Genomic DNA, 17,690 nt, shown 5'->3' with positions numbered 1-17,690 from the left:
GGGGTCTCTTGCAGATGGGTCGGCTGCGAGCAGGCACGGGAGCCCCGCAGCTGGGCTGCGGTGTGTGCGTGGAGGGGCTCAGCGCCTCGGTGCAGCTTAACCCCGGCTCAGCTCGGCCTCTTGCTCTGTAAAAACTACCCCGTGGTCGTTAAACCAGGAAAATCTGTCCCTCCCGCCTGGCGGGGAGGCTGCTGCCTACGCTTCAGGGGCAGCGCTGCGAAGGGTGGTGAGGATGACCCTAAACTGGCCTGCGAACTGAAGATTTGGGATTATCCTTGGGGGGGTTTTTTTAGCTCTGTTTCAGGAATGTTTGTAGTTCTTCCTGGCACGGTATAATCGCTTTTTTTTTTTTTTCCCTTTTTAGCTGTCTTAACAGCAGGCTAGGCTCTCAAAGCACAGCTTGGCAGTCCTCGGTCGAGAAGATACCAAAATTGAAGCAAGTTTAATGGTGCAAGAATTTGTAACACACATTCATGTTTTTTGTATACCACTCCATAAAAAGCAACTTAAGTACAGTTTAACTGTCATTAAAAAGCTACGAAAGAGACAATTTTTTTTTTTTTTGGTTATTTCGCAAACTACAGATTGCTCCTCTAGCTACTGCTTTAGCTGTAGCATACACTCACACCGACTACACGATACTTCACAGCAATGTAAAACGAAGCAGTAGGGAGTTCAGGAAGAATGTTTCTTTACTCTTAGCACGTGGTCCCCTCACAGACTTTCTTCCCTCCCTTGTTACCAGGTTGCTGAGTAAAGTTGTTTACCGGTCATCCCTGTGCTGTACAAAGGCACATATAAATTGTGAGGAAATACTCAGATTTGCTGGGGGAAATGGCAGGGGGAAGGCGGGGTAGGAAACTAAGCATTTTATCACTTTTACAGCCTTTTAAGTCGCTTTTTCCCAGATTGCATTGCCCGCACCTGTTGAAGCAGATTTTCCACCTGCTTTTGTTATCTTTCACTTCAGGGGTATTTAAGGGAAACTGCACAATTGCTGTTTACTGAGTACTCAATTATCTGGGGGCCCATTATACGTGCCAGTGAATCTTCTGACTTCCTCATGAACGCGAAGTTTACCAAAGCTATAATTACTTTTTCTGTAGGGGGACAAATGAGAAGATCTCATTTACATTTACACAATTTTATTGTCTCTTCCTGACTTTTGTAGTAGCTGTGGACTCGCATACATACCAGTGAAGAAGCAGTTCTTAGACTTCCAAGATAAAAGAAGTGTCAGCATGCTTGGGAGGACAGAACTGTGAGCTAAAGTGGATCTAGAGAAAACGATCTGTTGAAGAGACGTGTGCCAGAGCTAGCATTGCGCCCCTTCCGAAAGACTCTTGCCTTCCATGGGTTGTCTTCTGGATCTGTTCCTGTGGGTGCTTGCGATTTCTGTGCTTCCTTTCCCTTCTTCCATGTCATCTGTCCTTGCTCTACAGGCCTTTGTCCCTCCACGTGTGACTTCAGTGGTAGCTCAAGAGCTGCAGCCAGAAATCCCAGGCTGCAGCAGTGGAAAATGTTGTGCTGCAGGCAAGAGCATCTTTCCTCCTCTGTCTCACGGTGATTGTGTTTGAAGAGCAGAGAGACACAGCATTTTCCAGCCGTGTTCCTGTCCTGCTGTATTTTTAAGATGGTTCTACGTTCTGATCTGGACAGCTCAAGCTGTAAAAGACCTGTTCGTGAAAAGGGTATGTTCTACCCAAGGACAGCAAGCTCATGCTTTTGCGGTGTTCCTAACAAGACTGGACATGTCTCCCCAGCTTGGAAACTAAGCCAGTTGAGCTGGAATTTTATTGTACATTAGATTGTCTTTAAAAATAGCACAGATTTCCCGTTTCAGTTTCCTTGGAGTGTAGTTGGAGCCTTATTTAACGGAGTATTCATTATCCGGCCTACAAAGGCAAGAACTGCAACCATGCCCCATGTTGGGACACCCTCAAAAAGTCCTGTGTGGTAAAGACAGCAGTTAGGATCTTTAAGCGTTCATTTTCAGCTTCCCTTTTAGATTTAGGATTAGGAACTAGAATGACGCTCTCTTACCTCAAATTTGGGAGTTTTTTGGTCGGATTTTTTCCCCCGTTAGCAGGAATATTGTTAGCCTCCTTAGGCCTAGGTTAAGGCCTCGGTCATGTAGCTGGGATTTGATAAATAGATTTCTGAAATTATTTAATGAAATCGTGTGTGATAAAGGAGGCCGGGTAGGGAACTGAAGGGACATAATTTTTTTATAAGATGTTCGCAGTCTGCAAATACAGCGCTCTAGGTGTGTGAAAAATGTTTATATACTGCAACAACCATCTTCATATTTGGCGTTTACACAGTGCCTGATTACTGGCTAGGAGTCTTGTGCATTACTGCAGTATAAACAATAGAATGTGTTGTGGGAATTATCACGTGTAATAAATGGTAATAAACGCTTTTGCATCAGGCTGGAGGTAGAATCAGGAAGAATGCAAAGTCAGAAAGAGGGTAAGTGAAAACTAATTGTTGTGCCATAAGCTTTCCTCTCCAAGAAAAACTGAGTTCTTGGTTTGTTTTCCAATGGATGTCCACAGCATACGATTAAGTGGTGAGTATTTCTCTGCGTGTGTGAGAAATCTGGGTATTTTTCTCAGCTGAGCTCCCTTTAAGTTGAAGTGCTCAGGCTGTGTCCTGCAGTGTACACACGGGTGCTGCAGGCTGCGAGGCTGACGAGCGTACGTCCACTGGCGTTTGACTGCGGGAGTGGAGTTTTCAAGCAATCCCTTTTGGTCGTGCCCGGCTACTGTTGGGGGGTTTGTCTGCACAGTGATCAACACTGAAATGACAGTGAACTGCAGAAGCTTGGCTATGAAAATGTTCTACCTTTTTTTAATAATTCTTCTATTAATACCGTGCAGCTTTTCTTTTCCACGCCAAAATGGTAACACACGCTGACGGAAACACAATGAACAAGCCAAATTCTCTGGCACTAGCTGTTCCTTACAGCTTACAGATCTGCAGTGTGTCTGAACAGCCTTGTGCTCTGAACAAAAGCCTTCCTATTGGAGAAGTAACTCCCTTTGACTTCAAGAACTGCGCTGAACTCAATAATCTCTTCCTGTTCTATGGCTGAGGAATTGAGAGGTTTAATACTGAAAGAAAACAAACAAGAAAATCGCTACAGCATGGCAATTTAAAAACACATAGCTCAGTATTGAAATAAATGTGGAGCCCAGCCCTCTACTGAGGGAAGCCAGCACATTCGTTTTCGTTACAGTAAGAGCAGGATTATTGCTTTACATCATATGCTAGTTATTTAATTTTCCCTTCAGAGCCTGTAGCAAGCCTTGGGCACTATGTAAATGACAATTCTATCTGCATAAAAGGAGCGCTGTTCTCTTTTTATATGTAATTACCTGTTAGCAATAACTTAAAGCCTCTGCCGGGGTCTGAGACCTGGCTTTACAACCCCAGCTGGTTGAAGAGGCTAATTAGTACATGGACAATAAATGCAGCTATCTAGGAGTTAGAAACACCTGGGATATGCCTGGGAATTTTCTTTCCTATAAAAATAATATTGTCTTCATAGTTCTCCTGATTGCCATTAAAAAAAAGAAACTGGACATTTTAGTGTTGAACTGAATAAAACTCTTAATAAATCATATGGCTGGGTCCCTGTTCTTTGCAGTCACCCTGGACCCTACAATACAACATAAACTGAATCGAGTGCTCTCAAGCCTTCCCTTTTGTTTCCCCAATTTCAGTCATTTTGGCACTGGTGTGAAGTCATCATAGCTTGTCATAACTTACCGGGGGTTGTATTAGTTCAGCTGCTCCTAAAAGAAATGCTGGATAGGTGAAATGGAGGTAGAACGCCCACGCCACAGAAACACTGTTTGAATTTTTAAGGTTTGTGGTTTTAATGTGTCTTCCTCCTTTTTCTAGTAATTTGTCCGGGGGGGGGTGAGGGGAGGGTAGAGGTGGATACACATTGTTCCTGCCTTTGCATTATCTCATTACACAGCATATGAATCCTGAGTGTGGTGCTTGATATAGTTCAGATGCAGGACATGAGTCTTGGCTGGGAGGACTACTTTATGTGCTAATGCCAGTGCCATTAAAAGTAGGGTACAGTAGATACGTTTTTCCAGGCCTGATAATAACAAAGATGTGAACCCCAATGCAAGCAAATGCAAGAAATCTAGGCTTGGCTGCTGAACTGCACGCAGCTTCTGATCCTATTTAATCAACAATGTAGAGATGCTCTAATCATGAGTAATTTTTGGCATTCTTGACTTATTACCTAAGCAGTTCTCTGAACTGGGCTCTAACATGCTGAGAAGAGTTACAGTAAAGTACACAATCAGCCTTCACAGTTGTGTCTCCCTTGGGGTCACCGTGAGCTTTGCAGAATGCAAGGCAAAATCCTTTTCCTGAAAAGACAAAAAAAAAGGGGAAGGGCTTTGTGAAGGTCTTCTGGTACTGGTAAAACTTGTCTCACCTGGAGATGCCTGAAGGAGGAAACCAATGCTTTTTCTGTGGTACTTGCTTATAAAGAAGGATATTGACTTCTGACTGGGAATATGGGTAATACCGGTTACAGAGCTTATCCATCAGGATGATTCTTCACTACCAGAAGGTTTTATTTCTGTTTTCATAATAACCATGCACACTTTGAGAGAGAAGCTCTGTCCAGTTTTAGGCCATAGGGACACCTTGATTTAAGTGATGCCTAAACTTTTGGTGGCAGTTACATTTTGAATTTTACAGTTGGACATTTTTTTGTTCCATACATACACCAAACAAAAGCAATTAACTCGCTTTCCTTTGCGTGTCTCTGCCCATCCTAGGAAGCATTCAACTCAATTCTATGTGGCCTTGCCCAAGGTTTAAAATGGCATGTGCAGATTAAGTAAAAGGGACATGCATCCCTTTAATTACTTCCCGTAAGGTATTTGGAAGTTTCTCTTCACATTATTTTAAAAATTTCCTTTGCTTGGCCTGGGCAAAGTGGTTTTTGTCTGGAGTATGGGTGTAGGGAAGTGAAGGTCTTTGTAAAGGCGAGACCTAAACCTATCTTCTTTTATACAGTGTTGAGGGATCTGCACTACGCAGGTAACTCAATCTGTACATAGCTTTCCTGGCAGAAGAAATCGGGTGTTGTTCATAGTAATTTATATTAGACGGTTTCTTCTGTCTTTGTGCATCTAAATGCACATGAAAATCGCAGAATCACAGGGGCTCAGCCTGGGACTCTTTAAGAATTTGTTCTAGCTGCAGTCTAGTGTTGGCAAGAGAGTTCAAGTGGTATCTTATTGCTTACAGAGCGCTTAGAAAGGCAGCCCCATGTGCAATGTGTTTATGAAATCTGAGTCTACATACTTTGAAGCTGTCAGACAATTGTCCTCATGATTCCAAACTTCTATTTTAAAAAGTAATAATTGAGGCCCATGTATGTATGTAAAAATAGGATTAATGTAACTAGAAGCATTTTTTATCTATTTCAAGTTGACCATCTCAGCAGCTTAGCTAGGGATGGAACTAGACTCTTCACTTGTGATGGGTACGCTGTGACCAAACAAGTGATGCCAAAGTTTATGCTAGTTTAAAATATCCATGGTCTAGTATTGCATGTGTTTCTCTGGGTATGAATGAAAACTTCTCTGTAACTGATAGAACTGGAAGAGGGGTATTTCCAGTCTATGCTGCCATGTCTCAAAATGATCACCTTGAGTGATTATCACCTTGAGTGTAGGTCTTGCTTTGTGGCCTTGTTTCAGGAAGGTTTTAACTGCCTGCGTTAGTCAGCGTTAAGTCAGAAAGGATGGGAGAAGAAGTAGCAAAGAAAGGATGGTACATCAAATTGGACAGAAAAGAGAAGAACTGATGAATAGAACAGCTAAGCTGAAAATAGACAAGCCAGACCAGTAAGAAGAGGCTGGTTGACAAAGAACTCTTGAGGTGTGTTTTAGCAAGGAGAAGGACAGGAGGCCAGAGGGTTTTGCAGCACAGCATGGAAGGGGAAATGAAACATGAGGAAAGCTTCATGTTCCCTTTGAAAATGTGATAGTTCTGTTAACAGCTGTCTGACTAACAAGAGAACCCACCTCGCGTGTGCATGTCTGTGTGATATAGTGAGAGCCTTTGCCCAGCCTGTTTAGGAGTTAACCTTCTAGCAGTTAACCTACTATCTGTTTGGCAAGCTACAGAGGCACATCAGGAATGGATTATTATGGGCAATAAGCATAACCTTGCAGGAAAGCTGTGGTTTTCTTCCAGCTTTTTTTGTCACCGGTTCTAACACTGCATGTTTCAGCATATTCAGCATATTTGTCTTCACTGGGTCTCACAGTGAAGGCTGATCTGCACTGCACTGGATACTCTTCAAGGAGTCATTCTTAGGCCAATACTCACTCAAGGCTTGTCTGAACAGTAATTTGCTTCATGCATGCTGAATATGTCCATAGAAGAAGAATAGTGCGCAGCTGTAAATTCACTTTCTTGCTTACTATGGGGTAGCTTCCTTGTATAGGCAAGCTCTAAGTCAATTTGTGTTTAAACTAGCAATATAATGGGCTATGGAGTGGAGGAATGCCTTCCAGTAACTAGACGTATTTGCAGTGTGTCCTAGCAATTCAGCGATTCGCTGACTTGAAAAATCAAACTCCCCAACTGTGTGAGCCAGGTTTTCACACTGGTCTGCAATTCTGGTACAGTGACTGAGGGCATTGGGTGCACCCTGGTTTATCCTGTCGCAGAGTCCATCTCCGTGGGCTGCTGCTAACTAGCAAGGGATGGTTGTAGAGGCTGGGGATAGGGAGAAGGACAGGAAGTCGTTTTTGTAGGGAAGAAGGCGGGAGCAAAGTACAAGGGAGGATTAGGTCTGAACTGGCATAGACAGTAAATCACATTAGTTATTCCATGGAGATAACGCTCTCTGTCCAACATGGAAGCTTGTCGATACTTGCTTTTATGCTACATTTTTCCTCAGGATGAATACAGGTTTAGAAACCAGTCTTGTCAAAGAGAAAAGAGATAAAATGGTGTGCTCCAAGTAGATTCTCACCAGTGTATAATTTGCATAGTTGCGTTACACCAGCAGATGAGGATTCATCCATTTATTCAAAACTCATTAAACACGTGAGTAGTTAATTAAGCTTGTGAGAATTTGAAAAGCAGAAACTGCTATGAGAGGCTCTGTCTTTAACGTTGTCTTGCAGCTAGTCATAGGCATGCAGGATTTGGATGTCATTTGTATGTGGCAGAAGGAAGCTTTTCACACAGATTGGTTTGACAAAAGAGTTTGAATAGGTTTTTCCTTTCCTATGTGCATGTGAGGCCCAGGTTCTGTCATGCAGGCCCGCATAAATCAGTAGTATTGTTGTAGCTGATGAAACCGTAATCTCTAACCAGCAGAAAAATACTGCCACCTTGATCCATGAACGTAGGAGAGGCTGAAATGAAGTTTACCAGCAGTTTACCAACCAGACTCAAGCTGGTTTTGTAGGAAAGTTTAGGGCTGATTTTGTCTTGTCGATGACTGGGGGGTCTCCCTTATTTTATGTGTTTATGGAGCCAAACACAACTCGGCTTTGGCTGTAGCTAATCTCCACTGATATAAAATAATCACTCCTCTGATCCAGAGCAGCTGGGAGGAACTTGACTCAAAGGTGAGTGACAGTGATTTGTGGAGGTGTCAGAAGTGGGGTCACATTGTGCATTGCTTCACAGCCCCTCTCTCCTATACCATTATCTGGATGTAGTGTTGCATTCACTCTCTGCTTCATGGCCGTACACAACTCCAAGCCATTTGGTGCATCTTAAAGAAAGGAGAAAGGCCTGCCATCTGCTCCATACTGCGGCTGCCAAAACCCCACAGAATACCAACAGCAAGACAAAGCTGAGCTGCCGGCAGTCTCCATCTAGGAAGCGCCAGAGAGTGCAAGTGAAAAGATGCAAATACAAAAACTGACTGTCTGAAAATCAGTCCCAGGAACAAAAACGTGGAGGAGCCAGGGTTTTGAGATTCTCAGGAAAGTACAGGTAAAATACATGTATGCAAGATTTGCATACAGTTGTGATAACTGATTGTACGTAAGGGAACATGTAGTTAAGTGCAAAGTATATTACTGTTGATATTTGAAGACACAGGTCAAAACTGGAGTTTAGTTGCTGCTTTTCATAAAATCAGCCTTGCTTTTTCCTTCAATTATCTTCACCAGAGTTTTCCTCAGCAAATGATTTAGGCGTGCAGGCCCACACATTCTCAGATCCTAGACACATGCCAGAAAATTGGTCACTGTGGATGTTCTCCTCTAAAATTGCAATATAAGCAGCGAAGGGATGTGTTCAATTTCTATGACTCGCTAATGCCAAGCAGATAAATTCCGTACATCAAACAATGTTTTGTGCATGGCAGGTAAACTGTCAAACAGCAAGAGCATCTATGAGCAGCAGTGGGCCGTTCAGGCCTCCAGAGTCAGTTCCAGTTGGCAGGGGAACCAATAACTCCTGTACTGCTGGAAAATTTTGAAACCTGAAATGCAGAGGCTTGCATAAAGCTCTGGTAGTGGCCACAGTACCAGCAGTAGATTTACATTGAGGTTCCCAAGGTGGCTGGTACTGTGCGAAAGGAGGAGGTGCCTCAAAACTCCTGGCTGCCGGTCCTCCTCTTGGCAGTTACAGCATAGTGGGGTTTTTTTTACTGTATGTTTTCCTGTGAGACCAGGTCTTCCAGCTGTGGCGCTGGAGTTGGTTTTGACACCTCCTCCAGCTCCCCCGTGGTGGTGCGTGCAGCTGAAGGTATTGGTGATACAGCAGTATGCAGGTGTACTTTCTGGTTATGCTCTGTACCTTTGTAGGGAGAGTAATGTGGAAAAACAGGGTGGGAAGATCCCTTAGGAAGTAATTTTCTCCACCATGTTTTTCCCATAGTAGGATCAACTAAACTTCAACTTTTTCTAACAGACTAGCTGGCCAAATTCCCCCAGTGTACTGGGTGAAAAACTGCCATGGGTTGACACAGTGTGGTAAGTAAGTGAAGATATATCAATTTAAAGATAATAGTGTAAACCAAGATGGATTCCTGCTTCTTGCCGTCATTCAGTGGTAGGTTGCAGTCAGCGTTTCAGAGTGGCAATATGTAAGAAGGCTTATATTCCAGCTGTGGCCTTCAGGGACACACCTGCACCGGGGCAAGAGCAGCTAAGCTGCTTAATGCATAGAGGATGCTCAGTTCTCCTTGAAAAATGACCCAGAGAAACCCCTGAAAGAAAGAACATAAAGAACATTTTTTTCTTCCTTTTTTTTTTTTTTTCTGGAAGGAGTTTGTTCTTGTGTAGGCAGGATTGGAATGTGTCCACCAATCGCTGCTGTTTCTGTTTGTCCACATGCAACAAACTACTGAAGAACACGCGAATCAGACAGAACTGATAAAAACATTGATAATTATTCTCTGAAACCTCTGGTTTTTTTGTGGTTGATATGAAACTGAAAAGTTTGTTCTTCTCAAGGGCATTTCCTGTTTGCTTGCTGTTTTACACGTCTTTCTAGTGCTTCCTAGCTTTTCTTGGGTTTTTTAACTTCCATTGAAAAGGTGGCAGCAAGGACAATGGAAAGAATGAACAAAGAAGGTGGAGTCCTTTTATACTTGAGTTTAGGGTAAGAAAAATATTTTTTATTCTGTAGACAGCAGATATTTTTTCATTCTTACTTTGCTAGGAGACCCATCTCCCATTTTTAAAGGCTGATTCAGAGGACAGAAAAGCTTCAGTAAATTCCCCAGTTAGCTCTACAACCTTGGTTCCATCCATGCAGCCTGAGATTTTTCAGCTGTAATACCCCACAGCTCGCATTGCTACATAGGATCTTGTATGCAGGAATCTGTTCGGGGCACAGTATTGCCTTATTTACGCAATGTTACGTGCTTGTATGTCTAAATTGTAATTGCACAGGGAGGAATTTTGCATAAGCTTTCTGCCATCACAGGTGTATTTATCATGAATACTGGAGCATGTATGAACAGATCATTAATATTACAATTAAACAGTTCCCTAATCATTGTGCGCAATGTTTAGAAGAGGAAAACAGGTGAGACATTGTGGCTCCAGAGCTGTCACTCCAGAGTGTCCCAGAGAAATTCTAGCAATTGTTGGCAGCTTCAAAGGTACTCACCTGTAAGAGGTTGACTCGGTCATTCATTGAGAATGAAAACAACCTGGGAAAATTAAACCTGAATGCCCAAACTCAAAAATTTCCAAAGCAGTCTTGGGGAGCAAGAGTGAAATTCTGGATCTATTGCTTTGAGTGGATTCTTTGAAGTGGCAGAAATTGGGACAAACACTTCCCATTTGACTGTGGACTAAAATCACAGAATCACAGAATCACAGAGTCACAGGGTTGAAAGGGGCCTCGGGAGATCATCCAGTCCAACCCCAATGCTAAAGCAGGCTCACCTAGAGCAGGTTGCACAGGACATCATCCAGGCGGGCTTTGAATATCTCCAGAGAATGAGACTCCACAACCCCCCTGGGCAGCCTGTTCCACTGCTCTGTCATGCTCCACAGAGCACTGTTGGGTAGTTTTTAAAATCCAGCCTTAATTTACGTTTCAGAGTCAGTGAACTGCGTTACCTTGATGCAGTAAGGGGACTGCGGAACGTGCAGATGAACGGCACAGAAGCTTTCTGTCCCTGAGAGAAACACGCTAAGCCTAATCAGTCGCAGGCTGAATCTGAAGAAGATGGAACTTCTGTGGAAGAAAACTGTGGATGATGAACATCTATTGTAAACAAGATCCCTCCTGTACATTAACAGGCATCCACATAGTTTCTTGTCTTTTTTAAGACCCAAAAGTGATAATAGAATGGAGAAAAAAAAAACCCATGAGTAACGACCACGTGGGCCTGGTTCAACATGAAATGCACTCTGTGAAGAAATTCTGGATCTGAAGTTGAGCTGCTAAAGTAACACCCAGCAGATCAGCCCAGTGTGTGTTTAGAGGGAACACAATCCTGCAGGAATAGATGAGAGGCAAAGCTCATCCAATTCATCTCTAAAAGCAACCATGACCAGATGCATTACCCTATGGTATGTGAACACTGAGGTAGCTCTACAAAGCTATATTAACTCCTAACTCCCTATGATTAGCACAACATGTGATGCATGAACTACTGAAAGCACTAATGATGTTTTTACAGAAATGAGATTGTATATGTTCCCTATATAGTTTCCTTGATCATAGCTTCCTATGGGGTAACAGTGTTTCTGGCACCTGGATTGCAAGCATTCGTCAAGGTTACGTTTCATTGATTTTAATAAAGGAAATAGAATATGCCAAAACCTAAAATGCATGATCATCTTGCTGCTAACCTTGGGAGAGCTTTATATGGTAGCAAAGGAATGACACTTACCTTGCATCTATCTGTATGATCTGCTTCCCGTCCTTTTAATGTACACACCCATCAGTTTTCTCATGCCTTCCATTTCTTTGTATAGCCCTTTTGGACACTACTAGTTTGGGGCAGATTGCTAGGAATCATTTTCACTGCAGATTTCTTTCTGGTAGGCTACAATGATTCAGGAGCCCATACATCACCAAAGAGGAGTCCTGGAAGTCTCGGTCAGCAAGCTAGTCCCTGATCATAACTTCCTTTAGAAAGATATGAAAGTCAACACTGACGACCACCTTAGGGAGGAAGCCTGGGCAGAGGTCACAGAATACAGCAGTTCCTGAATGCACAATAAGGAAGCGGACAAGTTTTTACAGCTATCAGGAAAAACAACACAAACACATTCTGGTGGCGCTAAAGCTAAAAACATTGTTTTTCCCAGGGAAAATAAAATATTTTATTGGCTGCCAAGGAAAGGCCTGATCTAGTGGATCCTGACTTGGAAAAAAAAATGTCTAGAGTATTTTGTTCCTAGTAGTAGGAGTCAATAAAGCTAGCTCATTCCTGTGCAGTTATGTGCGATACTCTTGAGGCCTAAGAAATGGAGGAAAGAGCTAACGGGAGATACAAGAAGCCATGGAATTATTAGTTTTTGTGGAATGTCTGGCCAGTGTGACCAGGAGCAAGTGCAGCAGAATCACTGTGTAAAGACTCAAGGACAGAGAAATGGAGGTTGGTTTGCTCGTCCTTCTCCAAAAGCAGAGTCCCTCCAAAATGTTACATTATTCTTGCTGTAGGGGCAGGTGAGGATATGCTGAAGCAGAAGCATCAAAGTGAGAAGGAGGTCCTCTAAGCTGGAGAGGAACAGAAAGAACCTCTTCCAAAGGAGAAGAAGGATCATGGATACTGAAGTCAGTGAGTTTTGGTGCTGGTCAATAAAGAGACAGCATTTCACACTTGGGCATGCCACGTGGGGATAAAGAGGAAAACTGGCGAAGAACGATAAGAAAGGACGTAGCTTAGGTAACGGAGCCTCTGTGGAAATGTACAATAGCTTGTGAGTCCATTGAATCCCCAGGAAGACTGGATATCCTGAGCAGTGGCTGCATAGCCTCTGGCATCAACACAGGATGCAAGTTAGAGACAGCATTTGCAAATGGTCTCTCCAACAACCCGATGAGATCGCACAGCAATGGACGGGAGGGATGGAGTGGCACCAGTGGAGGTTAAACTCGACTGTGTCCTCTCGCTGCAGATGCTGGGGAGATAATTAACAGGCACAGGGAGATACCTGTTCTTCAGATTAAGGCAAAATGAGCAGAAGCAGGAACTGGCCCATCTCGGAGCCAAGAAGAGGATTGTGTCTGCAGAGCAAGCTGGCTACACCCGAGATCCAGCCCCGGATGCCTGCAAGTTGCTAAAGAATGTAGAGGTCAAACCTGCTGCCTTGATAAAAGAGCTGGAAACATGCAGAAAATGAAGCTGTTTCAACGGGGCAAAATGTAACAGCTGGCAGAACTCAAAAGCCGCCTGTTTTTTATGTAAAAGTGCAGTGCAAAGCAAACCCGAAACTGAACAACCTAGTGAGAGGGAAACAAATTGGGCTCAGCAGAGCAGACTGCAGCATCTGTGAGTGTGGAAGTCGGCTGGCGATCCTGAGCAGCTCTGGGAAGATTTGGGTTCAGACAGAGATCCTTTATTCTGCAGTATGAGTCTGTCTTGATGTCCAGGAAAACTCAAGATTTGAAGAGACACCTTTAAAGCGCAATTGCAGAAGGTGCTTCTCCATCTGAACAAAAGCAAAACCTGGTCTCAGTCCTATCTCTGGAAAAAGTCACTCCTGGAAAAGGAGGTGTAAAAGAGGTGTTTCTTGTGTCCTGGAAAGCAAGTCCTTGTCAGATGGCACGGACATGCAAAAGCTCTGTAATGTGGAGTACTCATGAGGTCAGTAGAGGCGAGGGAGGGGAAAAGAGGAGGAAATGGTTCTGACAACAAAAAAGTGTGACTCCTCCTTTAAGGTCACTGTAGTTCATGGCAGGCAAGAGACCTGTAGCCACCCTTCTCATAGACACGGAGACACTGTCAGGAGAAGGACTGAGGCACTCTTCCAGCTCCACGCTGGAGGTTTGATGGGTACAGAGTGAGCTGGAGGAAGCTGCTGTAAGGCTGGAGAGCCCGAAAGCACACCTTTGCTTGGGTGGAGGCTAGGGGATCTACTGGGTGTGTACTGCAGCGAGACTAGGCAACTAAAACCTGCCAGGGCTTGAGGATGGCTTGCTCTGAGTTAAGATTGGAGGTGAGGGAGAGCATCCCTTCCTCCGTGGCCTCTGGTCATGCTGGCGCTGAAGCAGCCCGTACAGTTATGGAGCAGTCCTTCTCTTTCCTTCTGGTTCACAGGCTGGTTTGGAACACTTGGCAGTCCGTTTCCTTCCCTTCTTGAGTTTCATTATCCAGTGAAGGAAAAACATCACTTCCTAAAACTGATCCCCTTGCCACTAAGATTTGCACGGAATGCTGTTGTCTACAGCTCTAGAACCGTGGGTGAAAGATTTGTTAGTCAGGGACTGACTTTCCCTATGGTTAAAATTTAGAGGGGGGAGTGCCAGCCTATGCAGTCAAATTCCCAAGAGCACATCTCCACTGACTTCATGGAGCTTCTCAAATACGTGCTCTCTAAGTAAAAGGCTGAAGCTTTTGTAGTAACGAGCCCAGTGTAGGAGTCCTGATTCAGGCAAAAGTTGCATTGAGTTTCATGAGGACTGATTGAGTAAAGATCTTAAATCAGCCAAATTTTGATCTGTCCTAGATAACTGTTCAGTTACTCCTAGAAACTGGAGTACGGCAACTGATGTGAAGTGGCATTTGGATGGCCTCAAGGAATTTTTGGGAATCAACCGTTTTGACTTACATCTCAAGGGCTAAGTTGATGATGTTTACATCCTGGTTGGTCCACTTTACACCAGTGAAGATTTGTCCATCGGTACCTAAACTGAGGTTAGATAAAAACACATTGCATCCTTTTACTTGCCTTTCTTTGCTTTTGATCGTGCTCTACGTCTTCTAGGCTTCACTTCTGTTTTGCGATGAATTTTTGCTTCCTTGTTCCATGCACTAGGGATGTTACTTATCACAGGAGATGAAGTGCAGAATTTTTAAAGCATGGGTGTTGTTTACATTGAACTTTTACATTCTGCATAGCTATCCATCAGATTACATTGCTCACACAGAAGCCCCGACTCGTGCAGGCCAGTCTACCCCTATAAAATTTGTCTGGCAATGCACATGTAATGCACACTGAAATATTTCTGCAGGAGTCCTGGTTTGGGCTAATTTTTAAAAGACAGACAATTGCACAGAGGAAGGTTGAAACTTTAACACAAAAATACATTCATGCTGCATGCCATTATAAAGTATACCTATGGGGAATCTGAGAAAGGAAGAAACCTAATATAAAATTAAAATTGCTACCTTACGTAAGCTTCTAGTATTTTAGTTGGCGACTCTAAATATTTTCTTTGCTCTTCAAACTATAGGTTAGATCCGTGATGTCTGGCAAAGTCAAAGAATTTTTACCACCGAAGTATTTGGCTGCATGTATATTTTACATCCAAAATGTGGTAATTTTGTCAACAGTGTGCTTCACAGCACCTTGTTGTGTACAGATAACTGCAGATGTAATTTTGGTTATGCTTATTGCTAAGTGTTTGTGAGAAATTACAAGGCCGTGCTTGTGGGGTCTCTTCTTAAAATAACAGCAGTCATTTGGCAACTAATCCTCACAAGAGTGGCTTTTAAATCACCCTTCTTAAACAGGAGATACGTTACATTAAGAAACGCTACCCATAACTGCTGAAATCGTGGCTTGCTCATATCTGAGCTTCAGTATATTTCTATTTTATTTGAAAAGGACTTAGAAGCATCTTATTCATGATTGCAGCCAGGTTGAAGCCTGTGCTTAGATTGAAAGATGGAGAGAAGGAGAGCAAGCTCTTTTGGCATGGGCCTGTGATGCTTTCTGTCCGGAAGGCGGTAACTTCCCAGGTTCACTGCTTCAGGTGGCATAGGTAAGCACTTGAAAGCCTCCCCACTGCTGGGCACGGTGAGGCACGCAGGGGCTGAAGTCTCAGCCGGTGCTGATGTTCCTCTCTGGGTGGAACAACTGAACAGCAACTACCTGTTACCTCTTTTTTTCTGTAAATAGAAGGATGGGAATGAAAGCAAGTGTGGCAGTTGGCAGCAAACAGCATGATGCAGTCACTTGTACTCACTGGGCTCTAAACCAGGCTGCAGTGACTAACTCTCATGTTAGGAAATATAAATTGAAGCTAGGATGCATAGTGAGAACTTATGCTGCTATAAAATAATAACAAAGCAATTATTTCATACTAAAAGCTAGGAAGCTCCTTCCAGGAAGGCCTTATGAAAGCTGTCACCATTCTCTGACTCAGATGTTGCAAATCAAGGGAGAGAGTAAAATGAGACAGAGCAGGCGCTTGAAATGCAGATTTACCTACAGTGTGCACCCCAAGATACAGTAGTGGGGAATCCTGAAGCTATGGTTGTGCTATAAAACTGTCCAGTAATAGAAAAGACATGAGAAAAGCTCTTTGAAAATTAATTTTCTGAATAGAAGTACTACTAATCTGCTATCTTTCCTGCTTTCTGAATTTAGTCCTAATTTACCTCTTTAGCTTGGATTTCCCCAGATGGAAATACCTCAGCAGCTGACTACAAAAGATGTATTAAACTGTGGCTTGTTTTATTGCTGAAATCTGTGTTAGAGCTCTTCAGTTTGTACCAAGGCATTTCTTGAGCTGCTTGACTAAGCCCACAGTCTTCTCTAGTGTCCTAACATTAGGAGCCCTCAATCTTGCAGGCTCAACAACGGTGTGTCTTGCCTTGTAGAAGTTACAAGTACGAAGAAACAACTTCCTCCTCAGCAAGAACACTGTGTTTTCCTATTTTCAGTTCCACCCCTTCATTCCACTACATAATGTCTTTTCCATGAACAGCAACTTACATGTTCTCTGTGTCCTTGTGCAGCTCTGTAGCTCTTGCACCCAGCCTTGGACCCAAGTGTGGGCTGCTTTTCATACTTGCCAAAGGACATCGTAGCGAGTGAATAGGTTGAAGGAAACAACCAGCCTTTGGGATGGAGGAAAGGATCAGGTCTAATCTGAAGGTGCATGTCATGGGACCTGTGTATGAGGCATAACTGGCAGGCTTTTAGCAGCAGGGGGCTGCAACGGAGGAGGCTGTGAATTCCTCTGTGCTAGTCACAGCTGCTTTCAGCCAGCTTGGAGAGCAGGACATGGCACCTCTGCGCAGACACATTTAAGAATGAGCAGCAGCTTCTAGGGCAGGAGACACGGGAGGAGGCGTGAGGAGATCTGTGAGGAGATTAAGTGGAGGAGACATGTGGAAGGGAGAGAGGCGAGCTTGGAAGGAGGCACTCCATGCCAGAGCAGGGGCATCCCTGGAGGGGCTGCGGCCCACGGAGAACCCGCAGTGAAGCAGAGGAACAGTAAGAGGCAAGGTGCAGTGGAGGAAAATGAGTAAGAAGCAAGGAAGAGCAGAAAGAAACCATTACACACTGATCCCAGCTTTCCACCTTGCCCAGTGCCTTCCAGAAGGAATTGGGAGGGACGGAGCATGGCACCTTTTGAAGGCAAGGGATATTGAGGCTAGGAAGTGGGTAGGAGAGGTGTTTAACTGGAGCTTGGGGAGGGAGGGGGAAGGGTCTTTCCTGAAGTGTTTTAGTGTTCATGTCTTATTTTTTCCCCCTCGATATCTGAACCAGTAGCTGAAATTTTTCTGTTAACTGGCAATAGATGAAATTAAGCAGAGTTGCCTGCCAAGGTAACGTTTGCGGTGGATGTGGGACTTGGGAGGTACAAATGTCTCTGAGAAATCTACAGGAGCTGCATGGCCTCATCCACTCTGAAAACTCAAGCCACCCACTTATAAGTGTAGACACTGTCATTCTTAGAAACCGTTCCCAGCGTGGCTATTGACTCTGTGTTCGTACAGCCTAGCCATCAGATCCAACCGTGCCCCCCTTCCCGTCTTATCCTTTCTGTAGCAGGTGTCAGCACTTGTCGTCTCCCAGTGACCTGACACCACTGCCACGCAACCAGGAGAATGCAAAAGCCAGGGGTGCCCAAAGATGCTTTCCCACCATCCTACAGGTATTTGAGCAGAGCAAACTAAATTAAATGCTCCGTTTTCTTCTCATGAACAGCTGTGCATTAGCTGCTTTATTGGAAAATGTTGTGCAAATGCTTTAACAGTTGGCACAGATACCGACTTACAGAATTTAAAAAATCCAGCCCTCTGA

At 43.8% G+C, this 17,690-nt stretch overlaps 1 protein-coding gene across 1 annotated transcript in view; it reads right to left on the bottom strand.

The window, feature by feature from the left end:
* Nucleotides 1–16,463, bottom strand: part of SLC44A1 (solute carrier family 44 member 1) — a 159,987-nt gene extending 143,524 nt beyond the window's left edge. Inside the window, exon 1 of the mRNA XM_009635603.2 lies at nucleotides 16,374–16,463. Within this exon, the coding sequence (XP_009633898.1) occupies nucleotides 16,374–16,463 (90 nt within the window). The remainder of the gene's footprint in view (nucleotides 1–16,373) is intronic.
* Between the last annotated feature and the right edge of the window lie 1,227 nt (nucleotides 16,464–17,690).

Source organism: Egretta garzetta, unplaced genomic scaffold (genome assembly GCF_000687185.1).
Source record: "Egretta garzetta isolate BGI_Z169 unplaced genomic scaffold, ASM68718v1 scaffold693, whole genome shotgun sequence".
Taxonomy (NCBI): Eukaryota; Metazoa; Chordata; class Aves; order Pelecaniformes; family Ardeidae; genus Egretta; species Egretta garzetta.
Note: the sequence above shows the minus strand (reverse complement) of the source record. Positions and strands in the feature narration are given on the sequence as shown.